Genomic DNA, 27,037 nt, shown 5'->3' with positions numbered 1-27,037 from the left:
CACAAGCAGAAACGTGTGTGTGTACATGTGTCCCACGTGTGTGTGTGTGCGTGTACGTGTCCCACACGTGTGTCAGCACATGCAGGAGATGTGCTGGCAGTGAGCAGAGGAGACACATCCTGCTCGAAGCAGGGCTGTGCTGCCCCCGGGGCTGCGGCGCTGGCAGGAGCAGGGAGGAGATGCCACAAGACAGCAGTCAAAAATACACTGAGAGGCCTTGGAGGGGTTGGGAAGGGCCTGGCACATCCCTGGTTGCAAGGAAGGACACTCTGGGAATCAGGGGGGGACCCTGAACCTCTTGCAGCCCTGCCAGGGTGGTGGTTGTGAGGGTGGGTGCTGTAGGAAGTGGCACGTGGCAGGGGTGGGAGGTGCCACGCAGTTCTGATCCATTGCCATGGGCATGGCTCTGACTTCGTGGGTGTCTGGAAGTGCTTTTACACACACTGGGAGGCAGGATGGGGGTGAGAGCCTCACAGAGTGGCAAGGGGAGGGAAGGTAGCCCTAGTGCTGGTCGCCACGCCCAGTGCTGGCACCCACCCTGGCATGGGCCTGCTCTGCCATCCCTGGGGCAGAGCTGCTGGGAAGCAGGGAGTCAGGAAGCAGAGAGCCAGGGGAATGGATGTGGTAGGAAAAGGGCTGGGGCTGAGCCAGCTGCTCCACCACAGAGGTCTGGAGGGTGTGCACAGGGGGTCTGTGCACACACACAAGGAGGGAGGCAGACGGGGACAGGAGGAAACCCTAACTGAGTTCATGTCCCCAGTGATGGAGCTGGGGGGTCTCTGCTTTAACCCCACCCAGGACCCCTCCCATGAGGGTCAGTATGTGGAGATGGGGTGCTGGTCCCTGCTTGCGACAGTGGAGGCTTCTCCTGCCCCCGAGACAGCTTTGAGCATCTCTTCCAGATGTGTCATTTGGAGGCCGAGGTGAGAGAGGGGACTGTCTTGGGCAGTGACAACGACAGTGTGCCCCCACCTGCTCAGACCCATCTCTGAACAGAATCTCTGAACCCCCTGAGGGCTGCAAATTCCCCCATGCCTGCTGGGGGGATGAGGTAAGTGGTGCACCCCCCTTTTAGGGCTGTGCAGGCAGGACAGAGACCCCCAAGGCTGCACAATGATGACACTCTCTCCCAGGGGCAAGGCACGACAGCTCCCAAGGCTGTACAAGTCAGACAGCCCCTGGTGCAGGGTGGGCAGCACAGATCCCACTGAAGCTGTACAAGCCAGATAACATCCCCCTCTCAGAGGCAAGGAGAACATGTAAGACCCCCGAGGCTGTACAAGCCTGACACCCCCAGGTGCAGGGTGGGCAGGAGAGATCCCACCCCCCGGACAGACACCCCTCTCCTCCCCAAGAAGCCCCCCCAAAGCTGTACAAACCAGATGACATGGCCCTCCCCAGGGCCAGGAGAGCACGACAGCCCCCCAGGCTGTACAAGCCTGACACCCCCAGGTGCAGGGTGGGCAGGAGAGACCTCACCCCCCGCACAGCCCCCCCCGCCCCTATTGCACGACAGGCCCCCGATGTTCCTCTGCAAGCCAGGTGGCACCCCCTTCCAGGGGCCAGGAGAGCACGACAGACCCCCGACAAGCCAGACAGCCCCCGGGGCAGGGCGGGCAGCACCGATCCCACCGACCCCCGGGGCTGCACAAGCCAGACGCCCCCCGGTGCAGGGTGGGCAGGACAGCGCCCCCACCCCGGCCAGACACCCCTGCCCCCCATTTGTGCGGGTCCCTCGGCGGGGGCTGTGACAGCCCCTCCGTCCCCCGGACCGACCCCCTGCCCGCCTGGCCTGGGGTCCCGGGGTCCTGGGTCCTGGGGTCCTGGTGGGCGGGGCCGCGGGCGGGGGCGGCGGTGACGTCAGGCGCTGTCCGCGGTGCTGAGGGAGGGAAGATGGCGGCGCGCTAGAGCCGGGCGGCGGCCGCGCCCCCGCGCCTCCGCGCCCCCGCCGCCACCGCCGACATGTCGCTGCTCTGCGTCGGAGGTACCGGGGGACACGGCAGGGGACACGGCGGGGGACAGGGCGGGGGACAGGGCGCGGGGATGGCGCGGGAGGGGGGCGCGCCCCGCTGCCCCTCTGCGCGGGGAGCGCGGGGCTGAGGGGTGTTGGGGTGGGGAAGGTGAAGGGGAGAGGCCGAGGGGATGGAGGGATGGGGGTCGCGGGAATGGCCCCGCTGGCGAGGAGCCGGCGCGTGGATTTTATGAATGAAGCGGCGGAGGCGCGGGGGTGTGGCGCGCCCTGCCCCGCTCGGGGCTCCCCCTCGAGACCCCCACCCGGCTGCCTCCCTCCACAGAGACCACCGGGGACGAGGCTCCCCAGTAACGCCCCTGGCTCCCCTCCTGCCTCCCGATCCTCCCTGGGGAGGGTCTCCCTCATAACCCCCTCCCCCGAGCTCACCCCGGAACCCCCAGCCGGGGAGACCACCGGGGTTGGGGCTCCGCCCGTAATCCCCCTGGATCCCTCCTGCCTCCCAGCTCGCCTTGGGGAGGGGCTCCACCCATAACCCCCAAGGGCTCCCCGTAGCCCTCGCCCACCGGGGAGACCACCGGGAGAGGGCTCCCCCCGCGCCTCCCACCCCAGCCTCTCCCTTCTACCCCTCTCGTCATTCCTGCCCCCAAGGAGCCCCTTTTCGTCCCTCTCTACCTGCCCTGCACATTCTCTCACCCCTTCTCAGCCGCAGACCCCCATGTGTCCACTGCCCAAACACCCCCACCCATCCAGCCTCACCCTCCTCTCTCTCCCCAAATCCCCCCCTCCCCAGCCCCTCACGCCTGTCTCCAGACACCCCCACCCTGCAGACACAGCTCCCTGCATGCCCAAACACCCCCTCACCCGAAACACGCCCCATGTGAGCCCCCCAACACCCCACAGCCCTCCCCAACCCTCCTGATTTCCACCCTGCAACCCAAACCCTCCCCAATCCCAAACATCATCTATCCCCAAGCATCTCTACATTCCAACCCCCAAACTCCATACACCCCGTATCCCCCAATCTGTGAACCCCTAAATATCCCCCTCCCACTACACCCCAAGCCCCAGCCCCCCCATCCTGCAGTTGCCATCAGTGATGCTGGTGGGGGGTCAGGGCAGGAGCCTGGGGGTCTGATGCTGCTGTGGGCCTGGTTAGGGGTGCTGGTCACCCCATACTGGGAGGAACGGGGGGAGCACAAGGTAGGGGAACCCCACACCCAGTGCACTGAGTCCTGCCCAGCTCGGTGCACAGATGAGTCCTGCAAGCCTGGCCTCAGCCAGGTTAGCCTGGATGGAGAGCTCAGTCTGGGTGAGGGGACAAAAGTCAAAGGGGGTCCCTTTACCCCCTCCCCAAACCCTGTGACACCCTGATGGGGAAGGGGTGGCACTTGTGAGCGCTGGGGTCATGGGATGGAGGTGGCAGAGTGGCAACTGGGAACAAGGTGGGGCACAGGATTTCTAGGATTCCCTCTAGGATTTTCCGGTGAGATCCGGAGGAAAATGGGGGCTCCCTCATTGCTGCCTGAGCTCGGTAGGGTGAGGGGCTGTGCCCTCTCCCACCCCCCTGACGTGTCTTTTAGGTGCTGTCACAGCCCTCTGTCGTGTGGCAGTGCCACAGCAGCACACAGGGAGTTGCCAGAGCCAGGGTGCCCCTGTGTGCCCCCCTGCCAGCCCCAGATTTGGGGTCTCCCCCTCTGGCAGGAGCGGGGCACCTCTTTGCTCACATTTAGACGTCACATGTGGTGACACCCTCAGTGATGCTGTGGGTGGCTGGTGACAACCAGCTCCCAGTGGGTTTGGGCTTCCCCCACTGCCCTGTCACCACTCTCTGGGGGCAGCTGGTTTTGTCACCCGCCCTATTTTTGGGGTTCTGGAGGTGGAGGTGCCATCCCAGAGCCTCCTCCAGCCTTTCCCTGCCCCTCCCGGGGGGCTGGGGCCACGTGCAGCCCCTGGGGGCTTTGTGCCGGGGGGTGTCCCTGGGTGACAGGGAGACCTGGGTGACCCCACCTGGGAGGGGTGGGGTGAGCGGGGACAGGAGGGGGTGTCTGGAGTGGTGTGAGGCAGACGGACAGATGGACAGCGGGCGGACGGGCATCCGGAGAGACAGATGGAGAGACGGAGGGACAGATGGATGGAGGGGACGGGAGACAGAGCACGGAGACAGAGGGGTGGGTGGGTGGATGGACAGACACAGGGGTGCAGGGATGGAGGGAGAGGGTGAACGGAGGGATGGATGGAAGGATGGACAGAGGGATGGATGAAGGACAGACAGAGGGATGGAGGGAGGGACAGAGTGGATGGACAGAGTGGTGGAGGGATGGGGTGGATGGAGGGATTAGTGTGTGAATGGATGGTCAAAGGATGGATGGACAGATAGACGGGTGGATGGGCAGACAGGTGAATGGATGGAGAGACAGGTAAATGGACAGAGGAATGGATGGACAGAGGGGTGGACACACAGGGGATTGGACAGACAGGTGGATGGATGGAGGGACAGAAGGATGGGTGGGTGGAGAGACAGGTAAATGGACAGAGAGATGGAGGCGGGGGGATGGGCAGAAGGATGGACAAAGGGATGGACAGAGGGATGGATGGATGGATAGAGGGATGTGTGTATGGCAGAGGGGTGGACAGACAGACAGGCCTGTTTGCCTCCTGCCTCAGTTTCTACAACTGGCCAAGATCCCCCCGAGAGGAGCCTGATCACCCCAGCCTGGGAAGCACCTTGGCTCTTCCAGCTTGTTGGGGGTTCCCCAGCTCATACGGGTGTCCTTCTGTCCCCATCTCCCTTCCTGGGGGCCTAATTTAGCCCCAGGGTGTCACCCCAGGACTCACCACCCCTGACTCAGCTTTGGGGACCCTTTGATGTGCGGGAGGGCAGCACTGCCTGCAGATGGTGGCAGCAGGACTTCTCCCTGGCAGGAGATGACAGCCAGGAGAGCCACGTGTTCCCTGGATAATTGTTTGTTCCTGTCAGCTCGGGTATTTTTGGAGCTTTTCCTTCCTCTGCTCTCTCATTCCGTTTCAGAGGCAGCAGCTGGCGGAGAGCAGTGGGTGCCCCTGCGCCCAGGACAAGGGGGAGCCCCCCTGTCAGGGATCCCTGTCAGCCACAGGCAGCTACTGTATTAGAATAGAATAATATATATATATATAAAAATATAAAAATGCATTATCTATATAATATGTATGATTATTACACACAGTGATGGCAGCCGTCCCCAGTCAGCCCCCAGGCTCCCACCACGATGACACTCGGGGATCTTTGGGATCCCGGCGCCTGGTGCCTCCCCTGAGCGTGAGCCCCCGCATCCCCGAGCGAAGCTGCAGCTCCCTGTGTGATTCCCTGGGAACATGGCTGCCAGTGACGCGGCCGGTGACCTTCCTGCGGGCACAGAGCCACCCAGCGTGTCACCCTCTGGGTGTCGCAGGGCAGGCAGCCGAGCCGGAGGGTCTCCAGTTATTTTCCGAGGGGATTATTCCCCGCTGCCTCAGTTTTCCCGAGGCTGCCGGTGCCACGTGGGCTCCTCCCAGCCCTGCCAGGCACATGTCGCCGGCGGCAGCCTCGCGTCCCCTCCGGCGCTGGTGGCGGGTGATAAGCGGCTGGCGAGTGGCACGTCTCCGAAATCAAATTACCTTTGATGTCGCCAGGGCTATTTTCATCCCTGCTCGGTCACGTTGGTCCCGCACCCGCTGGCACCCGCGTCACTTAACCGTTCTCCGTGTGCTGTGTCATTCCCCCCCCTCGTTCCCCCGCCGCCTGGTCCCCTCCCGGGAGCCCCGAGGACACCCCTCGCCCCCGCCGCGCCCCTGGCAGTGGCAGCGTTGGTGCCTGGCTGTGCCCAGCTCTGTTTGCCTCCCCACTGCAACCAAAACGTGGGGACTGACCCCCGCCCCGCGCTGGGTAAAGTCGGGGGGGATCAGCCAGAATCGGAGAGGGGGTTTTCCCATGGTGCTGAGCAGGATCTGGTTCCCCCCCGCCCCCATGCACCCCCCCGAGATGGGCAGGATGGGAAACAGCCCCTCAGGCCCCTCTGGGACAGGGCCGGGGTGCAGTGGGGGTGTTTCGGGACTGTATGGGAATTGAAGGGGTATCTCCACTGTCCCTGGTGCTGTTTTGGGGTGGGGAGGGTTACAGCCTGTTACCGTTCTGCTCTTAAGGGAAGGAAGCCCCCTGGGTTTTCCCGTGGGAAATCAGGGTCGGTTATTTGGCAGAGACTTAACCCTGGTGCTGCTGGGCTGGTGCCTCCGACAGGGAGACAGGGCCCCACCTTTTCCCTCGGGATATGAGTGGTGACATCATCTGTTTCCCCAAATAGATCCCAATTCAGAAGGGAGATCAGGAAAGTAACACCCCCTCAACAGATGAAGGCAGGTCATTTGGGGTTGCAAGTTGTCCCGGAGTGGCAGGTTTTTTTGGAGGGGGAGGGTCTTTGCTCCCCTCTAGTGCACACCTCCAGCTCATGACTGACATCCCACCCTCACCTGGCATTGTGGATCCCAACACTTTCCCCACCTGGCAGCTGAAGGGGAGAGTGGGGGGGGCAGCCAGGGCTGGGGTCCTCCCATCCCCTTGACACCCTGGTGGGGGTCCCCAGCCCCCCACCTGAGGCTCTCAACCTGATTCTTTTCCCTCCCTCTGTCCCCACAGTTAAAAAGGCCAAGTATGACGGGCCCCAAGGTAAGTGACCCCCTCACCTGCCTGTCCACCTGAGGGGGGAGGGAGGGGGCTCTTGGGCTGGTTGGATGTGGCAGGGTCAGAGGAAGGGCTGGGGGGAGAGGGGAACCCAGGCTCGTCCTCAGCTCTGAGGCATCATTTGGCAGGTTTGGGGTGGGGGAGGAGCACACACAGAGATGGGGGTGCCCTGGACAGGAGTGGGGGGGACTCACATTCATCACCCCAGCAGAGGTGGGATCCATCCTGGGGCTGCTGTGCCAAGTGTGGGGGTCCCCACGGGAGGGTGGCAGGGGGTGGTGGCAGGGGATGGGGGCACACTGGGGGTCACTTCACCCTCTTCTTGCTCCCACAGAGAAGTTTAACACCTACGTGACCCTGAAGGTGCAAAATGTCAAGAGCACGACCATCGCGGTGCGGGGCAACCTGCCCTCCTGGGAGCAGGACTTCATGTTGTGAGTGTCCAGGGGGTCCCCCAGGGTCCCCCATCACTGGTGCCCCTGCAGACAGGGGGTGGTCCCCTGCTGCCAGCCCCACTGACCCCAGCCCTGGGGGCTCACCTGAGTCCTGGGGCTGAGGGGGCAGGTCGAGGCTGGGGTGATCCCAGGGGCTTGCTGAGGGGGGTGACCTGAAGGGGGGGGGTAACCTGATACCTTTCCTGCCCTCAGTGAGATCAACAGGCTTGACCTGGGCCTGACAGTGGAGGTGTGGAACAAGGGGCTCATCTGGGACACTATGGTGGGGACGGTGTGGATCCCCCTGCGGACCATCCGGCAGTCCAACGAGGTAGGGAGCTGGGCGTGTCCAACCCCAGGGACCCCAAGGGACATGACCCACTCCCAGCTGTCCTCCAGGGCAGGGAGTGCCTTCCCCATCCTGCTTGGGGCCAGACCCCGTGTGCTGGCTGTGGAACCAGGAAAGGCCCGTGGGAAGCCTCCTCACCCCATTTCCACCCCACAGGAGGGCCCTGGGGAATGGCTCACGCTCGACTCCCAGGTCATCATGACCGACAACGAGATCTCGGGCACCAAGGACCCGACTTTCCACCGTATCCTCCTTGACACCCGCTTTGAGCTGCCTCTGGGTGGGTACCATCCCCAGCCCTCCCAGGACAGGGGTGCATCCTTCCTGGCCCCCAGCCCCGGGGATGCTCAGGAGCCTTGGAGCTGGGGCTGAGGCTCTGACCCTGTGGCCTCAAAAGCTTGAGGGCTGTTTTGGGAGGGGGTTCTGTGCACCAAGTTGGCTCTTTGCCCGTGCAGATATCCCCGAGGAGGAGGCCAGGTACTGGGCCAAGAAGCTGGAGCAGCTCAACGCAATGCGGGACCAAGATGATGTAGGTGCAGCCAGGCCCGGGGTGAGGGGGGTGGGGGCAGCAGTGCTGCCAGCAGGAGCCCTCACCAGCCCTTCTCTTCCCAGTATGCCTTCCAGGAGGAGCAGGAAAAGCCTCTGCCCGTGCACGGCTCCCAGTGCTGTAAGTGCTGCCTTGTCCCTGCCCTGCTGTGGGACCCCCACGCCCCCTCATCCCCCCACTCCCTGTGCTGGGGATTCTCGGGGTGGGCTCTGTGTCTGCTTTGGAGCATTGGACCCCAACCAAGTGGGGCTCAACTTTACCCCACACCCTGTCCCCATTCCTGTCCTCCCTCCCGCGTTTGCTGGTGTTTCTTTGCCATCTCCCTGCTCCACAGTGGGTGAGCCTTCCTGCGGTCTGAGAGGAGCAGGGCGTGAGGGGCAATAGGGCTGCTGAGGAAGGTCCCCTGGGTAGCAAGGCTGGTGAGGGAGCCCTAGGCCCCTTCCCTGTCCCATCAAGGTGCTGCATTGCCCACTCTCTGTCCCCAGCATGGCTCAGTGCCAACGTGCCCCATCCGGGCTGTGCCCCATCTCAGGGCGCTGTCCCCCACCCAGCCCAGTGCCACTGTGCCATCTGGGAGATGCTGGTTCCTCCCAACCAGCTACCTCTGTCCTCATTGTCTCTGCCCCTTTCTTTGTAGGCAACTGGAATTATTTTGGCTGGGGAGAACAGCAGAGTAAGTATCCTGCCCCCTCCTCTCCTCTCAGCCTGGGGGTCCATAGCACATCCCCCTTTGCCTGGCCCAGGGCTCAGGGGACCTGGGGCTTGGGTTCAACCTGTGGTCTCATGCCATGACCCTGCTGGGTGAGGACAGTGTCCCCAAGTGCCCTGTCCTGGGCAGGGCTGTCCCCACGGGATGGTGGGGTCACAGCACTGTGGGGCTCTGTGCCCTCAGGGTGCCCTGGTAACAATGAGCAGCCCAGGCTTTGCCTCTGTGGTGGGACATCAGTGGGGCAGAGGGAGGGTCTACCCTGTCCTCTTTCCCTTTTCTGTATGTCCCAAATTCCCCCTCTGCCTGCCCTTCCCCCTCAAACCCTTCCTGCACTGAGAAAATGTGCAGCCCCTCTCACCCTGCCTGGGCTCCATCTCCCCAGCACGCTCCCACCGCAGTGTGGACACACTGGGGGCACTGATGGGTCTGTGCAGGGTGTGGGGCAGGTTTGGACCATCCCCTGTCCCACTTACCGTGTCCCCTGGCAGATGATGACCCCGACAGCACCGTGGATGACCGGGACAGCGATTACCGCAGTGAGACCAGCAACAGCATCCCCCCCCCTTACTACACCACGTCCCAGCCCAACGCCTCCGTGCACCAGTACCCCATGAGGCACCAGCAGCAGAGCTCCCGCGACTCCTACACCGACTCCATGCAGAGCTACGAGATGGACTACTCGGACCAGGCTCCCATCAGGTAGTGTGGGGTGCAGCTCCCCCAGGACTCCCTCTCTCAACCTCCCCTCCAGGTGACAGAGGCCAGCAGGTCCCTGAGGTGACGCCAGGGATGGCGCTCCCGGGGCGGTGGGTGACAGCGGGAAGGAGGCTGAGGTGAGGAGAAGGTGGATGGTGCTGGCCCCATCCAAGCCTTTCCTTCTCCCTGGGAAGTTTTCAAGCTCTTTTGGGTCACCACTCTCCTCTGTCCTCGCTGGGTTTGGGGACCCCCACCCACGCTGGGAGCTGGGCAGTGGGGTGTGGGCTGGCTGGGTACGCAGATGTGGCAGAGACATCTGCCCGGCGCTCCATCCCTGCGGCCGCAGCACAGCCCAGCCCAAGGTGCCAGCGCCCCCCAGGTGGGCAGAGCCTCCCTGCCGGTGTCCCCCGGTGGCAGGGCATGCCGGGCCGTGGCGGGTGGCGGTGGTGTGGCACCGGGGCCTCGCTGACCATGTTCCTCTCCTCCCCGGCAGACGCTATGGTAGCGTAGACTCTGCCGCAAACGGACGCAGCGACGCTGAGTCCGGTTCTGAGTCGAGCAGGCGGACCAGCCGCCAGCCTTCCCTTGAGAGCAGGCGGTCCCTAGACCTATCGGATAGGTGGGTCTCTGCCTGTGCCGTGTGCCGTGTGCCGTCGCAGAGTGCTGTGGTCGGTCCTTGCAGCCATGGTGAGGCCAACACCAGTCCTGGCAAGGGCGGCCTCGTGCCACCGCAGGGTCCCCGCTCCCCGCCCCGGATCAGCCTCGCAGGGGGGCAGCCTTGGGGTGCTCCAGGTGTTCCCTCTGACGTCTCTTCTTGCTGCTGCTCCCCAGTTCATGGGGCGGTGTCCCAGCATCCTGGTACCACTCCTTGGCACTGCGACCATCTGGCAGCCTGTTCCTCCTCGTGCCAGCGGGTGTGGGAGTGGGGCCTCGGGGACTCAAATGCCACCCCCTGTTCCTGGTCACCTCCTAGGGAGTGCCTGGCTGAGCCAAAGCCTCATGCAGTGATCTGGGATCCTTGTGATGTGCCAAGGGCCCCTCTGCCAGCTCTGGCCAGGGTCAGGATGGGGAGGTGTGGGGTTTCCACGCATGAGCCATGTCTCCTGCACCCCTGTGCCCAAGGTGCCCCTTCCCAAGGTACCTGGGTGATGCCAGTACCTCTCCCAGCTGGGACCAGCCTGGGCATCCCCCAGCACCCTCTTCCCTGCGGTGTCTCCCGGCTTCCCATTGCCTGGCTCAGCCGCTCCAGGCTCTGCCCATCCCATCCCCTCGTCCCCACCCCCCTTGCCCACCCCACTCGCCCTGGCTGGAGACGTGGTGTCGGCCTCTTCCTCGGCATGTCCCTGTCCTGTCTGCATGTCTGCTTCTGTCAGCCTGTCCCCACGGAGCCCTGGGGCACAGGGGCACAGGGACCCCTGCAGCCCCCGCAGTGCAGGCAACTGTGAGAGGAGGGGGCTGGAAGGGCCCGGGGGAGGGGCAGATGGGGTGGGGGGGAAGCGATCTGGCTGGGCAGGAGGAGCGGAGAGAGGACCCCCGGGTAGGGATGATGTTGAGGGGAGTGAGGGGGCTGAGGGGGTGTCTTGGGGTGAGGGTGCCTGGGAGGGCTACAGGGAGTGCTGGGGTGAGTAGAGTCAGGTAGAGGTTGGGTGACAGCTCTGTGGGGCAAGGGCAGGACAAGGGTTTCTGGCAGTAGCAGGAGGCACCATCTGGCTGGGGGTGCTGTGCTCTGCCCACCCCCTGGCTGGGGTGAGCTGAGGGGGCAGACACTGTCCCCCCATCCCCACATTCAGCCCCAGCACAGGCAGGAAGGTCAGACCCCCCACCCTGGGGGCTCGTCCCAGCCCATGGAGTCTCCTGGGTCCGTGCCTTTTGACTCCCAGGTTGAGGAGCCCGGTGCTCCCGGTGGGAGCTGCACATCCTCCCGCCCCTGGGGCGGGCACCCTGGGGCTCTGTCGGGTGACACGGACTCACAGGAGCCCTGTCCTTGTGTCCCCTCGCCCCTCAGCCCCACAGGGAGCAGTCGCTACGCCTCGTCGGCCGAGCTGAGCCAGGGCAGCTCCCAGCTGAGCGAGGACTTCGAGAACGAGAGCCTGCGGGACTCGGAGCTGGACGAGAGGGACGGCGACTCCTACCACTCCTGCCACAGCTCCGTCAGCTACCGCAAGGACTCACCGCGCTGGGAGGAGGAGGACGACGATGATCTCTACCTGGAGGAGGAGGAGGAAGAGTTCATTGAGGACTACAGTGAGACTGAGGAAGGCTACCCCAAGGAGGAGGAGCTGGAGGAGGAGGAGGAGCTGCGGGAGGAGGACACTTATGAACCACCCGAGGACGAAACGTACCCCCCACCACAGAAACCCCCCGCACAGCAGCAGCAACAGCAACAACAACAGGTCCCACAACAGCAGCAGCAGCAGCAGCAACAGCAACAGCAGCAACCTCAGCTGGTCCCACAGCTGAAGCCACAGCAGCAAGAGAGAAAGGAGGAGAGAAAGGAGGAGAGAAAAGAGGAGAGGAAGGAGGAGAAGGACACCTCTGCCTCCCAGGAGACTCCTGAGGCCCTCGAGGCCCAGAGGGGAGTGGAGGAAGCTCCCGTGCAAGAGGCAGCCCCAGAGTCTGAGCCCCCCAAACCGGCTGAGAGGTAGGAGGAGGGACTGATCTGCCCTGGGATGGCACTGTGCCTGGTGGCACTGAGGATGCTCTGGAGGTAGTTCAGGGCTGGGGCTGGTGCCAGGGGGCAGGATGAGACACCTTGTGCGGTCTCTGGAGCTTTTCCAAGCGCCTGAGGCACTGAGATGAGGGAAACCCACCTTGTGGGCCCCAGGCAAGGGCCAGGCCCCTTGGGCACACTGCCCTGGCCCAGCCACCTCCCATGCTGAGCAGGGCTCAAGGTGTTAAAGAACCTGCCAGGGTTATGGGTCTGCAGGTTTATAACCTGAGACAAACCTGGGGCTGGGGAAAGTGGAGCCTTGAGGCTGCAGTTCCTCTCCTCTGGCTCAAGTTCTTGGCTCCCTGGATGGAGGGGCTACCCTGGAGCTTGGTCAGATGAGGAAATTTCCATCCACAGGAGCCAATCCTCTCCCTAGGCCACTCCATGGCCTTCTGTGCTGTGAATTAGTTGGTGGCCAGGTTCCTGGTGCAGCATGTGTATAATTCATATCTCGGGGACAGATTACTCAAATGTCCATTTCCATTTTCAGTGAACGTCACCCCTCCCTGAAGAAGGGAACTGTGATGGGCTTTTTGTCTTTTACTTAGTTTAAAATTATAGACCAGAGCTGGGGAGTCTCTAATTTAAAAGAATGTGCAGGGAGCTGTTTTTTTTTTAAAAAAAAAGGATATTTGGGCCCAAGGGCTGGCAGCAGCCTGGGCACAGGTGGCCTCAGGTCATGGCTGCCTGTAGTGCCCACTGGGCAGGGGGCTCAGGGGGGGTCCCATGTTGGGAATTGGGGACCATGGATTAGTGCTGGGGACACCAGTTCAGCACTGGGGTCCATGAGTTGTTCTGGGGACCCCATATTAGTGCTGAGGACCACAGGTTAACATTGATGACCCCAGATTATCACTGAGGACATCAGATTAGCACTGGGGGCCATTGGTTAGTGCTGGGGACCACAAATTAGTGCTGACAACCCCAGATTAGCACTGGGGACCCCAATTAGCATAGGCAGAGACCCCGGGGCTGCTTTGGGCAGGTTCATCTCCTGAACTCCCAGCCTAGTTCTGGGTCTCTCTCTCCAGTGTCGTGTCACAGCAGGGTCTCAAGGAGGTTGGTGTGTTTGGAGAATTCCTTTTCGTTTCCTCTATGTCTTGATTTTGCAGGAGAGGAGAAAAAACCCCACAACACCCAGCATGTCCAGGTGGACAGCTTTCCCTGGGCTTGGAGCCATGGGGATGTTGGGGGTTCTTTACTCTGGGATGTTGTGGTGGGAAGGGGCCAGAGAACATCCTGATGGATGTGAGGGGCAAAGGATGTTTAATTCACATACTTGTGTCACCGACTGTCCCCACATGTCACTTGGGTGCCCAGGGCAGGGTCTCCCAAGGGAGGGGTAGCTCCTGCCTTCTCCCCAGTGCTCTGCCCTGACAGTGTCACCCTTTGCAGCAGGACCTGCTGCATTTTGAGGTCCTTCCTGGTAGCAAGAGGGGGTTTTGCCATGGCCGTGCTGGCTCTGGGCCCATCAGGATCCCTGAATTGCAGCCTCAGTCCTGCCCAGGGTGTGGGGGCTGGTTTCCCCTCCCTGGTGCCATGCTGGGAGGTGACAAGGTGTGTGTGTCCTTGCAGGGAGCAGGCAGAAGAGGAGGTGGACCCCAAAGCACGAGCCAAAGCCAACTGGCTGAGAGCCTTCAACAAGGTCTGCATGCAGCTGCAGGAGGTGAGGACCCCCTGGCCACTGCCCTGGGCTGGGGGCACGGCCCCTTCCCACGCCCTGGCAGCTTCCAGGGACATCCACTCCCCAGGGACCCATCCTGACCTGGGGGCCCCCAGCAGTGGTGGCCCCACAACCCCATTCCTGCCAGGTGGGACCCCCGGAGGGGCCTGGAGTGCTGAGGACCCCCCGTGTGTGCTGCATGCGTGTGCTGGTGCGAGCCCCCCACTCTCTCCCCTCTGTTGAGTTGACAATATTTTGTTTTGTTTTTAGACTCCATCCTCCATCTTTTCTTTTTGTTTTGGCTCTGGATTCGCTCCCTGGGGTCTCGATCCCCCTCCCCACCGCTTCTCTTTTCAGTTCTCCACCACCATGGCCCTTGCACCCGCGTCTCCCCTCCCTGCAGGGAAGGGGTGTAGCCTGCCTGCAGGTAAGCATGTCCCCCTGGAACCTCCCAGCAACCTGTGTGCCTTCCCTGTGTGTGTGTGTGTGTGTGTGTGTGCAGGGATTGCCCCACAAGGGCAATGGTCTCTCTCTTCCCCTGAAATAATCCCCTCCTGGCAGGGGAGGTGGCACTGCTGGACTGTCCCTGCACACACCCCCACTTCCATGTGCTCTGGCTTTTCCCTGCTCTTCTCTCCGACTACTGTGGGTGCCCCAGGACCAGCTGAGCCATTATGATGATTTTCCACTACCCCAACTCCCAAATTTTAGCACGATGTAGCCACCCACCCTGCTTTGCCAGCCTGAGCCCCTCTGCTGAAGCCCCCCCACTGCTCGCCCAGCTCAGCCTCCTCTTTGCTGGGAAGAGCCCCGTTGGTTTTGGAACGCTTTTCTCTACCCACCCTGCTCATCCTCCCATGCTTCCCCAGTGCTGGGGGCACAGTGGGGTGCTCACTGCCCTGGGGAGGCTGCCCCCCACTCTCGTGGATCCCACTGTGCCCCTGACACTGTCCTGTGTTTTCCAGGCCCGCGGGGAAGGTGATGGAGAATCCAAATCGCTGTGGTTCAAAGGCGGGTGAGTACAAGGGGAAGCTGGAATGTTCTGCCCCGTCTCCGGGATCTCAGCCCCCTCCTCATTAGGATGTGATTAACAAGCTCAGCAGTGGGCCTGCGTGGGGAAGGGTTGCCGAGCTGTGGGCATGCAGGGGGGCCAGATTTTGGGGCTCAAAGCTGGTTGATGTCTGGTGCTTTTGGAGGAGCCAGCAGAGATGACACTGCTCTGTGTCCCCAAGAGCTGCTGCCAAGGGGGAGAGCGAGAGGTGAGTTGGGATGGGACTGAGTTGGGCTGGCAACTCCTGCTTCCCTCATGGAGTGATGCCATGGGGAATCCTGAGCCTCTCACCTCCATGGCCTGTTTTGCCCTTGCAGACAGCTCTGCCGTGCCTCCAGGCAGAACGTGGCAGTTTTCCCTGAGAATTCCCAGATCACGCCAGGGATTTCTCACAGACAGGGATGCAAAGCTGAATTCCTGCCTCAGTTCTCTTGCAGCAGAACTCAAGGCTCACGTGCTCAGTGCTCCCCTTCGGGGTCCCAGAGGGAACCCCCAGCTCTCCCGCCCCACACTGCAAAGCCAAAGCTGACTAAGCCAAATGGGCTGGCTTTTCCTGAGTTTCTCTGTTGCACTTCATGTGGGGAAAATCACAGTTTCCTGCCCAAATCCCCTCCCCCCTCAGCTTTTAGTCCAGTGATCCCTGCCCCAGTTGGGGTGGTGGTGAGCCTGGGGGCCCCATGGACAGGTCCCAGCCACAGAGGGATTGTTCTGCAGTTCCATCTGCCAAGTCTTAGACAGTAGGAAGAAATTCTTCTCTGAGAGGGTGGTGAGGCCCTGGCACAGTTTACCAGAGCAGCTGTGCCTGCCCCATCCGTGAAAGTGTTCAAGGCGAGCTTGGACCTGCCTTGGAGCAACCTGGGCTAGTGGAAGGTGTCCCTGCCTGTGGCAGGGGGTGGAATGAGGTCAGACCCAAACCAGCCTATGATTCTATGAAATCCTGAGTGACCATGGGGCAATAACAGGGTGCCCCTTCCTGCCTCAGTGTGCCCCTCCCCTCTGACTCTCCTCTCTCTTGCAGGCCTGGTGGTGGGCTGATCATTATAGACAGCATGCCGGACATTCGCAAGCGAAAACCCATCCCCCTAGTTAGCGATTTGGTGAGGTTCCTCCTCAGGCACCACCCCCTCAGCTGCCGGCTTCGCTCCCGCTGCGCCCCACCGGACTGCGCCCGTGCCCTGCTCCCCAGCTGCCTCTAACATGGCTTGTGTTCTCTTGTTTTCTTTCCTGTGGCCTGGCTGGGCTTCCCCCGCGGCAGGGGGGCGGCTGTAAGGTTTCTGCGCTGCATTAACAGCATGCCCGACATTAAGCCTGGACGCAAATCTCTCCCTCTAGTCAGCGATCTGGTGAGCGCGGTCCGAGGGGTTAAAGAGAGAGCGCCCTGGGGTGCTGCCGGCCAGCCCTCAGCTCCCCCAGCCCTGCCAGAGGGGGGCGGGGCTGTCCCAGGCTGGTTTGGGGGGCTCCTGGCCCTCCTTGCAGTTGGGGGGAGCTGTGAGGATGGCACAGCTGGGCTCTCCCTACCCGAGGGTGCTTCTCTTTAACGGAGCTCCGGTCCCTACACCAAGCATCAGCCCGAGGCTTCCCGGGGCTGCTTCTGGTTTCCCATTTTTTGGCTGGTCCTCCCCTGTCCCCCCTGCTGTAGGTCCCTGCAACTTGGACCATGCTGGTGCTGGACAGATGGACCCCTGTACCAGGGGAGGGGTGGCAGTGGCTTTTCCAAGCTGCCCATCCCCTCTGGTCCCATCCCCACTGTCCTGCTGTGCTTTCACAGCCCAGTGTACGGGGCTGGGGATGCCCCATGTATGGGTCCCCCATGCTGGGGTCCCTTCCAGCCTCTGGGCTCTAAGGCACAGGGTCACTCTGCTGTCCTCTCCCTGGTGACAAGAGACAGTAATTTTGGAAACCAGACACCCTTTATCCCCAGAAATAGGTGTCCTTCCCCTCCTTCTCCCTCACTTTACACCTTGCCTTTACACTGTGTGCCCTTCCCAGGGTGCCACCCTCCTGTCCCCAACCTGTCTCTCCCCCCACCCCCTGCCCCCTTGCTGCCCCCCACCCAGTACCCCCCACCCCCAGCCCACTTGGGCAGCCGCTGATGCTTCTGCACTGTGCTGTGTTGGTGTTTTGGGGTTTTGGGGGTTGGGAGGTGGGTGGGGGTGAGGGTGGGCAATGTGTGGGGTTTGAGGGGGCTGCTTCCTTTCCCTGCTGGGGTTTGCAGGCTGCAGCCAGTGCTGGGCTCGAGGACACAGTCCCCCCCACCAGGGACTGCCCAGTGCTGGGTGAAGGGGGGTGCTGCCCCCATTCCAAGTGGTTCTGTTGGGGAAGGGGCTCTCCTGGGAAGTGTTTGCACTAATGGCCTTTTATTCCCCCCTTGCTGGCTCTGGCTGCCCACAGGCCATGGTAAGTGCTCCCCACCCCATCTCCCCAGGGGTTTCTGGCACATTTTGAGAGGCTCTGCCCTGCTGGGGCTGAGCTGGGAACGCCACAGGCTGCTGAACTGGTTCCAGTCCCACTGCACAGCAGAACTGGGCTGTCCCCTCTGCCCCCGAATGCAGCCAGGAGCCCTCCCTGTCTGGGGTTGGGGTCTGTCCTGGGTGTTCTACAGCCACTGGGACCCCAAAGGAGTGCAGGAGGGTCCCCCCACACTCTGCTGGATTTGGGAACTCTGTTTCTTTCCCACAGTCCCTGGTCCAGTCCAGGAAAGCGGGAATCACGTCCGCACTGGCCTCGAGCACCTTGAACAACGAGGAGCTGGTAGGTGCTGGGTGGGCTGGGGTGGAGGTGGTTGTGGTGGGGGGCTGAGCCCTGGGGGCTGGGCCAGCAGTGAAGGTGCAGGGTGTGTGCCACACCAGCGTCCTCTGGCAACGCCTGAGCAGCTGGGTGTAGAGTCATGGGATTATTGAGGTTGGAAAAGACCTTTAAGATCATCAAGTGCAACCATCAGCCCACCACCACTAACCCACGTCCTCAAGTGCCACCCTCTGCCCTGCCTGAGCTTTTCTCCTCCCTTCTCTCTCCTGTCCCTGCTGAAAACAGAAAAACCATGTTTACAAGAAGACCCTGCAAGCCTTAGTGTACCCCATCTCCTGCACGACGCCCCACAACTTCGAGGTGTGGACGGCCACCACCCCCACCTACTGCTACGAGTGCGAGGGGCTCCTGTGGGGCATCGCCCGGCAGGGCATGCGCTGCGCCGAGTGCGGCGTCAAGTGCCACGAGAAGTGCCAGGACCTGCTCAATGCCGACTGCCTGCAGAGTAAGGACACAAAAGCCTTGTCCCTTCTGCCCTTGGAGAGGGAGGATGGAGTGGCCTGGGAGAGCTGGGCTCCTGCCTTGAGTGTGGGGGAAGTGGTGGGCAGGGCAGACCTGTGATGGGAAGGGGAGTAGAGCCCTCCAGGTTTGAATTAATTAATGCACAGAATCGCAGAATGGTGGAATTGTCAAGGTTGGAAAAGACCTTTAACATCACTAAGTCCAATCATCAATCCAGCACTGCTGTGGTCACTACTGAACTGTGTCCTCAAGTGCCACATTCACATGTTTTTTATACACTCCCAGGGATGGTGACTCGCCACTGCCCTGGGCAGCCTGTGCCAATGCTTGACAACCCTTTCCATGAAGAAATTTTTTCCCAATATCCAACGTAAACCTCCCCTTGTGTAGCTCAAGGCCGTTTCCTCCTGTCCTGTCCCCAAGCCCATCATGCCCACCTGAGAGAGCTCTGTGCTCTCTCCTGGACACCACCTGCCTCCCACGCCCTCTCACCCGTGGCTGTCCTCCCCCAGGAGCAGCAGAGAAGAGCTCCAAGCATGGAGCAGAGGACCGGACCCAGAACATCATCATGGTGCTCAAGGACCGCATGAAGATCCGGGAGCGCAACAAGCCAGAGATATTTGAGCTGATCCAGGAGGTGTTTGGGGTCAACAAGACCACGCACACACAGCAGATGAAGGCAGTGAAGCAGAGTGTCCTGGACGGCACCTCCAAATGGTCGGCCAAGATCAGCATCACGGGTAGGCAGCTGCCCTGTTTGGCCACGGGGACAAGGCTGTTCCCAGCACAAGGATGCTGCATGGCCCAACCCCTCATCCTGCCGAGCAGCTTCAGCCCCTGGGGCTCTGAGGGGGCACAGGTGCCTGTTTTGGGGGTCTTGGTGTGGCTGTGGCACTGATTTCTCTCTCTCTCTGTTCCCTCTGCCGTGTGTGCCGTGCCTGTGCCACGTGTGGATGGGTGTGCATCCCGTGCCGTGCTGTGCCGTGCTGTGCTGCAGTGGTTTGTGCCCAGGGCCTGCAAGCAAAGGATAAGACGGGTTCCAGTGACCCCTATGTCACTGTCCAGGTTGGAAAGACGAAAAAAAGGACTAAAACTATCTACGGCAATCTCAACCCAGTCTGGGAGGAGAATTTCCATTTGTAAGTTCACCCCCAGTCCCCTCATCCCCCTGCATTGCTGTGCTGGGCTGTGCTGGCTGTCAGCGTGTCCCTTTGGAGTGGGCGAGCCAGCTGGGCCTCATCCTGCCCCCACTGAGGGTGGAGGGGGTGCTGGGGTCCCTTGGGGTCCTGTTTTTGTGCCATGGAGGGTTGGGCTCCAGGGGCTGATCCCAGCTGTGCTGGGGCTATACTGAGCCAACTGGGGAGGGTTTGGTGCCCCCAGATCTGCTCTCTTCCCTCGTTCCTGCCCTGTGTTGGGCTGGTCGCTCTTGTTTAGGGAAGCAGAGGATGGGGAGAAGCTGGAAAGGCTTCCCTGCTCATCCCAGGGCTTTGCTCCTTCTCACCTCCCCAGCGAGTGCCATAACTCCTCTGACCGCATCAAGGTCCGTGTGTGGGACGAAGACGACGACATCAAATCCCGCGTCAAACAGCGCTTCAAGAGGGAATCCGACGACTTCCTGGGCCAGACCATCATCGAGGTCCGGACCCTGAGCGGGGAGATGGACGTCTGGTACAACCTCGGTAAACACCTCCCTGACACAGCCTGAGACCCCAGCCCTGCGCTCTGGGGGGATGACACAGCCCGGCCAGGCTGGGACCCCAGCCCTGGGCTCTGGGGGGATGACACAGCCCAGCCAGGCTGGGACCCCAGCCCTGGGCTCTGGGGGGATGACACAGCCCAGCCAGGCTGGGACCCCAGCCCTGGGCTCTGGGGGGATGACACAGCCCGGCCAGGCTGGGACCCCTGCCCTGGGCTCCACAGACATGCTACAAGCCCTGGCCTGAAGGGCTATAGCAGTAGCAGCAATATAAACATAACTATAAAAAATATAGACAAAATTATATAATAAATATATACAATAGCTATACAAATATAATTATCTATTTCAATATAAAAATTATAGAAATATAAACATATATAAATATGATATTATAAATAATATATATATATTAAAAAAAATTCATATCTGAAGTCATTGGGATCAAGTGTTTTCCCAGGGTCATTTGCAGAACCTTTAGCCCAGGAGGTCTGGAGCACTGGCCCTCTGCAGAGAGGAAACTGAGGCACAGAGAGGCCACGTCTCTGGTGTCTGGAGATGTGGCCAAACCCCTCTCTTCAGTGCCTTGGTGGCACTGTGCCCTGGCCTGGCTGCACATGGTGCTGGGTGTCCGTCCAGCTCTGGCCCTCAGAGTCCCTCTGTCCTGGAGCATTCTGCCCCTCCTTGGGGCCAGGAGTGAGCAGGGTTGCTCTGGGGAAGCCTCACACCTCGTGCCCCTCCCTGTGCCCCACAGACAAGCGGACAGATAAGTCAGCGGTGTCGGGAGCCATCCGGCTGCACATCAGCGTGGAGATCAAAGGCGAGGAGAAGGTGGCCCCCTACCATGTCCAGTACACCTGCCTGCACGAGGTGAGCAGCCCAGGCAGGCACGGGGGGCACGGCCCCTGCCCCGGCGATGCCACCCTGCCACCATCGGCCCTGGGGACCTGACGGGACTCGTTTGTACCTCCAGAATCTGTTCCACTTTGTGACGGATTTGCAAAACAACGGGGTGGTGAAGATCCCCGATGCCAAGGGGGATGATGCCTGGAAGGTGTACTTTGATGAGACGGCGCAGGAGATTGTGGATGAGTTTGCCATGCGCTACGGGGTGGAGTCCATCTACCAGGCCATGACGTGAGTCACCTGCCCCTCACCTGGCTCAGAGGGGCTGTGCCAGCCTCGACAGGGGATCACTGTCCCCATCATCCTCCCCTGCTGCCATTGGCACCCGCCTCCCTGCCACGGGTCAGACTTGCCCCAAACCTGTGCCCGTCCCTCCCCTTCTCAATGCACTCTGGCACGGCCTCACCTCAAGTCCTGGGGGCACAGTGTCAGATCTGAAGCTGTTGGAGAGTGTCCAAAGGAGGGACAGGGAGCTGGGGAAGGGTGTGGAGAGGAAGGGTGTGAGGAGCAGCTGAGGGCACTTGGCTGGGTCAGCTGGAGCAGAGGAGACTGAGGGGAGACTCCTCGGGGGCTGCAGCTCCTCCCGAGGGCAGGCGGAGGGGCAGGCGCTGAGCTCTGCTCTGGGACCAGGGACAGGAGCCAGGGAAGGGCTGGAGCTGTGCCAGGGGGGCTGGGATGGATCTCAGGGAAAGGTTCTTCCCCCAGAGGGTGGTGGGCACTGCCCAGGCTCCCCAGGGCAGTGGGCACGGCCCCAAGGCTGCCAGAGATCCAAGAGCATTTGGACAACGCTCTGAGGGACAGGGGGGATTGTTGGGGTGTCCTGAGCAGGGCCAGGAGTTGGACTGGATGATCCCTGTGGGTCCCTTCCCGCTCAGGATATCCCAGGATTCTGTGATTCTCAAACCCCAAACCCTTCATCCCCTCCCATGGCCCTATGCCCTCACCTTCCCCCTCTCTCCACAGACATTTTGCCTGCCTCTCCTCCAAGTACATGTGCCCGGGGGTGCCAGCAGTGATGAGCACCCTGCTCGCCAACATCAACGCCTACTATGCCCACACCACGGCCTCTACCAACGTCAACGCCTCCGACCGCTTTGCTGCCTCCAATTTCGGGGTAAGTCCAATGGTGCGTAAACACTCTTTCCTTCTTCTCTCTTTTCCTTGGGAGGGGGAGGGGGGCTCGGGGAGCAACACGAGCCGTGCAAAACACCCCGCTCCAAACTGCAGCCAGGCAGCAGCGGGGTCAGCCCCTGCTTGCCCCAAAAGTCATCCCGCTCCCGTTTCTCAGGAAGGACAAGAGCCACCGCCTTCCTGGGAGAAGGGCTAAATTTGCTCCCTGAATTATTAGGGGAGCCTGAGCGGACTGGGATATTGAGTGGCAGCGTGGCAGGAGGTGGGACGCCTTGGTGGCAAAATCAGAAGGAGGTGGCCAGGAGCCACCGCTGCAGCTCACGGGGAGTTTTGCATGGCCTCGTGCATTTTGGGTGACCACGGGCCTGCCACAAACTCACCCAGCTGTGCCAGCACCCACTGGGTGCCTTCAAGGGCGAGTTTGTGGCAGGGCCGGGTGCCCCTCGGGGATACGGGTGAAGAGGGGCTGAGCTCTCTCCTCGGCTCCCCCCTGTGCCATCCCAGAGGCAGGAGTTGTTCGCTCTGGGTGTGCACGGGTCGAGCCGGGGTCAGTGCCCAGCCCGGGATGTAGCAAGGAGCTGGGTAGCCAGGGACACAGCCAGGGTCGAGCACAGCTGCAGGCAGCTTTGGCTCACCTCCCCGCTCCACTGCGGGGGGTGTAGCTGGAGCCCAGCGAGCTGTGCCTCCGGATCGCACACGAGGAGGAAACTGCACCAAAAAAAACACCGCCTTTTCTCTGACGTGGAGGGTTTTAAAAACTTGTCTCTTTCTCTTTTTTTAGAGAGCCTAAGGTTGGGTCCTAAAGTGCCCGGCCGTGTCGCTTTAACGCTGAGTACCCGTCGTGTCCAGTGTTAGCGCTGCAGCCGTTCCTTGGGTGTCGGGGACGCACGGCCCGGCCCCGGGCCTGGCTGGGCCATCCCGGCGGGCGAGTGCCGAAGGTTTGCGGTGGCCAGCGCAGGCTGCGGGCACGGCTGAGCCGCAGCTGGGCGGGCGCGGGACTCGCTGCCCCGCCCCGTCCCCGGGTCCTGTCTCCCAGGACTCGCAGCACTGCTCCGGGCTCTCCGGAGCCCTGCGGGTCAGCCCTGACCCGGTACAGCCGTGCTGGGGGGAAACCCAGGGTTCTCATGGGAGGCCCACGGGGTTGTGCCAAGCCTCCCCCCAGCAGGATGCAAAGGGAAATGACCCCTGACAGTCATTTGGGGCAGTTATTGGGAAGAAATTCTTCCCTGTCAGGGTGGTGAGGAACTGGCACAGGTTGCCCAGAGAGGTGGTGATTTCCAGGGTTTCATCCCTGGAAGTGTTCCAGGCCAGGTTGGACAGTGCCCTGAGCAACCTGATCTAGTGGAGGGTGTCCTGCCCGTGACAGGGGTGCAATGAGATGGCCTTTAAGGTCCCTCCCAACCCAAACCAGTCTGTGATTCTTACTGGTTGCTTTGCCCTCAGCTCTGACCCCCAGTCTAATCCACAGCCCAAGGTGGGATTCGCATCGCCCTGCCCTGCACTCCCTGGGTGGGAGCTGGGCTGAGCTGAACTAAAGCCCCTCAGCCCTAAAGGAGACCACCCACCTGGGGTGTTCCCTGCCCACATCCCTCAGTGCAGCCCAGTGGGGCGAGCAAGGAGCCCATGGAGGTGTCGAACTCCTGGGGGCCACCCTGAAGATGGGCAACCACTGCAAGCCCTTTCCCTGCCCTTTTTCCTGAGCTCTTGGAAAGCCTCAATCCAGGGGCTATGGATCCTTGCACCCACTGTCCCAGCTCTTGCCCTGAGCCCCGGCTCGGAGGTGTTCCAGTGGTCGGGGCAGACAGAACAGCCTGTCACCCCCGCAGCAGTGACTGCCAGCACAGGGGACACGTGGTGTCACCTCTCTGTCCTACACCACACCCGGCGTGACCACACCCGGGAGCCGCCGAGGGCTGCGGGTGAGCCCCGGCCAGCGGTGAGGACAGGCTCTTCCCTGCAGGCACATCCTGCCCCGCAGGGCTTGGGTTCAGGAAGGAGGGAAGGAAGGGCAGCAGGACAGCAGGAAGCAGAGAGATGAGCCGCGAGCAGCGGGGACTGGGCTGGGAGCAGAGAGAGCCAGGGGCGGGGGGAGGGGGGTCGGGCTCTGCCGCCGTTCCCCTGTTGACCTGCCCTGGGGCGTTTCTCCGCAGAAAGATCGCTTCGTCAAACTCCTGGACCAGCTGCACAACTCCCTGCGCATCGACCTCTCCATGTACCGGGTAAGGTGCCCGCCCTGCCTCGGTTCCCCCCACCTGGCTGATGAAGTCTGGAACAACAGCTGGCTGTTTCCTCCCCCTCGCTCCCCCCTGTGAGAGTTTTGTGGGCAACTCCCCCCCTTTTCTTCCCAGAACAACTTCCCTGCCAGCAGTCCCGAGCGGCTGCAGGATCTCAAGTCCACAGTGGATTTGCTGACCAGCATCACCTTCTTTCGGATGAAGGTACTGCTGGGGCCCCACTTACCCCGTTTTTGGGGGGGATCGGACTCTCACTGGCCCTGGTTCTGTGGGGGTTGAGGTCGTTCTGGCCCGTGGTACCCCTGCGTGGGTGGCTGGGGGTGTGGGTCTGCCCCCAACGCCGCTCCCTCCCTGCATCCCAGGTCCAGGAGCTGCAGAGCCCCCCACGAGCCAGCCAGGTGGTGAAGGACTGTGTGAAGGCCTGTCTCAACTCCACCTACGAGTACATCTTCAACAACTGCCACGAGCTCTACAGCCGCGAGTACCAGACAGACCCAGTGCGTGGGGCAGGGGGTGCTGGGCAACGACCTTCCCCATCCCCTGCCCCTCTCCTTTTCCCAGTGCTCCTGCTCCCTCTCCAGAGCACTCAGCCCGGTGCAGAATGAGTCCCTAATCTTGGGCAGGGCCTAAGCCCCAAAGCTGCAGGGTTGAGATCACAAGAGACAAGAGGGGGCTGTGTGTGGGCATCCAGGGTGTTCCCTCCCTCCTCCTTGTTAGCTCTGACACAAATCTGAGCCCTGCAGGTGGGGTGACCGGAATCTCCTCTGTGTCCTCATCCCTCCAGAATAAGAAAGGCGAGGTGCCCCCTGAGGAGCAGGGCCCCAGCATCAAAAACCTGGATTTCTGGTCCAAGCTCATCACCCTGATCGTCTCCATTATTGAGGAAGACAAGAACTCCTACACACCCTGCCTGAACCAGTGAGTGGGTGCTGGGGAAGGGGATCCTGCTGCACCCAGAGGGGATTTCCACATGGAGGCAGTGGGAACCTGAGGCCTTTGGAAGTGGGTGTAACACCTGTTCTACAGATGGGAAAGCTGAGGCAGGTGGGCAGTGTGTGGGGGATGTCTCTCCATGTGGAGGGCTGGTCCACCTTGTATTCATAGCCTCAAACTCTGCCAGGGGAGGTGCAGGTTGAACATCAGGAAGAATTCTGTGGAGAAGGGTTGTTAAGCATTGGAAGGGGCTGCTCAGGGTGGAGGCACCGTCCCTGGAAGTGTTCAAGGAACAGCTGTATGTGGCACTTAGTGCCGTGGTCTAGTTGACAAGGTGGTGATTGGGCAAAGGTTGGACTCAATGGTCTTGGAGTTCTTCTCCAACCTAAATGATTTTGTGATCTACATTCTCCCCTCGCCCCAGATTCCCCCAGGAACTGAACGTGGGGAAGATCAGCGCCGAGGTGATGTGGAACCTCTTTGCTCAGGACATGAAGTATGCGATGGAGGGTGAGTCTCCCCCACCCCCCCAAGCCAGCAGGGGAACCAGACAGGAACTGCCCTCTGCTCCCACCTCACCTGTTCCCTGAGCAAACCCATTTCACCTCCTCATCAACACCATGCCCAGCTTAAATCCCATGCAGGAAGCACTTCCACCTTCCCTGCTAACCCGGCATCCCTGGAGCTGCCCCTGGGGAGCTGCCCCCCAGGTTTTTGGGGCTTAGAGTGACCCCCACCACACCCTTCTCCGTGCAGAGCATGAAAAGCACCGGCTGTGCAAGAGCGCAGACTACATGAACCTGCACTTCAAGGTGAAGTGGCTGTACAACGAGTACGTCACCGAGCTGCCCTCCTTCAAGAGCCGCGTGCCCGAGTACCCAGCGTGAGTGCAGCCCTGGGGCAGGGAGGGGGGCTGGCACCCTGGGGGCTGGGGGCCTCACCACGGGTGGGTTTCCCTTCCAGCTGGTTCGAGCCCTTCGTTATCCAGTGGCTGGATGAGAACGAAGAGGTGTCGCGGGATTTCCTGCACGGAGCACTGGAGCGGGACAAGAAGGATGGGGTAGGAGCGGCTGGAGCTGCAGTCAGGGGCCGAGGGGCTTGTTCTTGGATGTGTCTTCATTGGGCCAAAGTCTTGTCCCTGCCTCCTGCTGACACCGCCTCTCACTCCCACAGTTCCAGCAGACGTCAGAGCACGCCCTCTTCTCCTGCTCCGTGGTGGATGTCTTCTCCCAGCTCAACCAGAGCTTTGAGATCATCAAGAAGCTGGAGTGCCCCGACCCCCAAATTGTTGGGCACTACATGCGGAGGTTTGCCAAGGTGGGCGGCTTGGTGGGGGTCATCAGCACCCCTGGTACCCCTGCCTGGGGCTCCCGGGCTCTCCATGCCACCTCCATCCAGCTTTGGCAGGGGCACAGGACACAGAATGTCCCACCAACATGCCCTGGAACACTCCCAGCTTTTCTAGCACAGACGATTAATTAATTAATAGCTAATTAATGAGTTATTTGGTTAATTAATATAGATTAATTAAAACTCGCTGCTCGCTGCAGTGTAGGAGGGAGTTGCATGCAGGCTTGGTGTGCTGGTGATGGAACTGCCCATGGAGACCAGATGTGCTGGATCTTGCTTCCAGTGGCTGTGTCCGTGTGGCTCCTGGCACATGAACATGAGCCAGGTGTGCCCACGTGGGCAAGGAGGCCAAAGGTACCTGGCCTGTACCAGCCACAGTGTGTCCAGCAGGGCCAGGGAAGTGACTGTCCCTGTGCTGGCACTGCTGAGGCACCACCTCAAATCCTGGGGTCAGTTTTGGGTCCCTCAGGACAAGAAGGACACTGAGGGGCTGGAGCGTGTCCAGGAAAGGGAACGGAGCTGGGGAAGGGGCTGGAGCCCCAGGAGCAGCTGAGGGGGCTCAGCCTGGAGAAAAGGAGGCTCAGGGGGGATCTTCTTGCCATCTGCAACTCCCTGCCAGGAGGGTGGAGTGAGGGGAGAGTCAGTCTTCTCCCAGGTAACAAGTGATAGGGCAGGGGAGATGGCCTCAACTTG

General features: G+C 61.5%; 1 protein-coding gene across 1 annotated transcript in view; it reads left to right on the top strand.

Moving 5' to 3' along the window:
* Window positions 1-1,932: 1,932 nt before the first annotated feature.
* Window positions 1,933-27,037, top strand: part of UNC13A (unc-13 homolog A) — a 38,123-nt gene continuing 13,018 nt past the window's right edge. Inside the window, exons 1-30 of the mRNA XM_050321495.1 lie at window positions 1,933-1,984; window positions 6,621-6,650; window positions 7,000-7,099; window positions 7,313-7,430; window positions 7,605-7,728; window positions 7,904-7,977; window positions 8,061-8,115; window positions 8,633-8,668; window positions 9,193-9,403; window positions 11,406-12,041; window positions 13,686-13,776; window positions 14,739-14,788; window positions 15,843-15,921; window positions 17,216-17,221; window positions 17,504-17,575; window positions 17,858-18,077; window positions 18,607-18,834; window positions 19,092-19,233; window positions 19,604-19,773; window positions 20,545-20,660; window positions 20,764-20,927; window positions 21,660-21,810; window positions 23,978-24,046; window positions 24,176-24,265; window positions 24,424-24,558; window positions 24,846-24,979; window positions 25,419-25,504; window positions 25,751-25,877; window positions 25,958-26,054; window positions 26,168-26,311. Of these exons, the coding sequence (XP_050177452.1) occupies window positions 1,963-1,984; window positions 6,621-6,650; window positions 7,000-7,099; window positions 7,313-7,430; window positions 7,605-7,728; window positions 7,904-7,977; window positions 8,061-8,115; window positions 8,633-8,668; window positions 9,193-9,403; window positions 11,406-12,041; window positions 13,686-13,776; window positions 14,739-14,788; window positions 15,843-15,921; window positions 17,216-17,221; window positions 17,504-17,575; window positions 17,858-18,077; window positions 18,607-18,834; window positions 19,092-19,233; window positions 19,604-19,773; window positions 20,545-20,660; window positions 20,764-20,927; window positions 21,660-21,810; window positions 23,978-24,046; window positions 24,176-24,265; window positions 24,424-24,558; window positions 24,846-24,979; window positions 25,419-25,504; window positions 25,751-25,877; window positions 25,958-26,054; window positions 26,168-26,311 (3,777 nt within the window). The 5' untranslated portion in view covers window positions 1,933-1,962. The remainder of the gene's footprint in view (window positions 1,985-6,620; window positions 6,651-6,999; window positions 7,100-7,312; window positions 7,431-7,604; window positions 7,729-7,903; window positions 7,978-8,060; window positions 8,116-8,632; window positions 8,669-9,192; window positions 9,404-11,405; window positions 12,042-13,685; window positions 13,777-14,738; window positions 14,789-15,842; window positions 15,922-17,215; window positions 17,222-17,503; window positions 17,576-17,857; window positions 18,078-18,606; window positions 18,835-19,091; window positions 19,234-19,603; window positions 19,774-20,544; window positions 20,661-20,763; window positions 20,928-21,659; window positions 21,811-23,977; window positions 24,047-24,175; window positions 24,266-24,423; window positions 24,559-24,845; window positions 24,980-25,418; window positions 25,505-25,750; window positions 25,878-25,957; window positions 26,055-26,167; window positions 26,312-27,037) is intronic.

The sequence above is a fragment of the Myiozetetes cayanensis genome, unplaced genomic scaffold (assembly GCF_022539395.1).
Source record: "Myiozetetes cayanensis isolate MyiCay16 unplaced genomic scaffold, myiCay2020 scf26, whole genome shotgun sequence".
Taxonomy (NCBI): Eukaryota; Metazoa; Chordata; class Aves; order Passeriformes; family Tyrannidae; genus Myiozetetes; species Myiozetetes cayanensis.
Note: the sequence above shows the minus strand (reverse complement) of the source record. Positions and strands in the feature narration are given on the sequence as shown.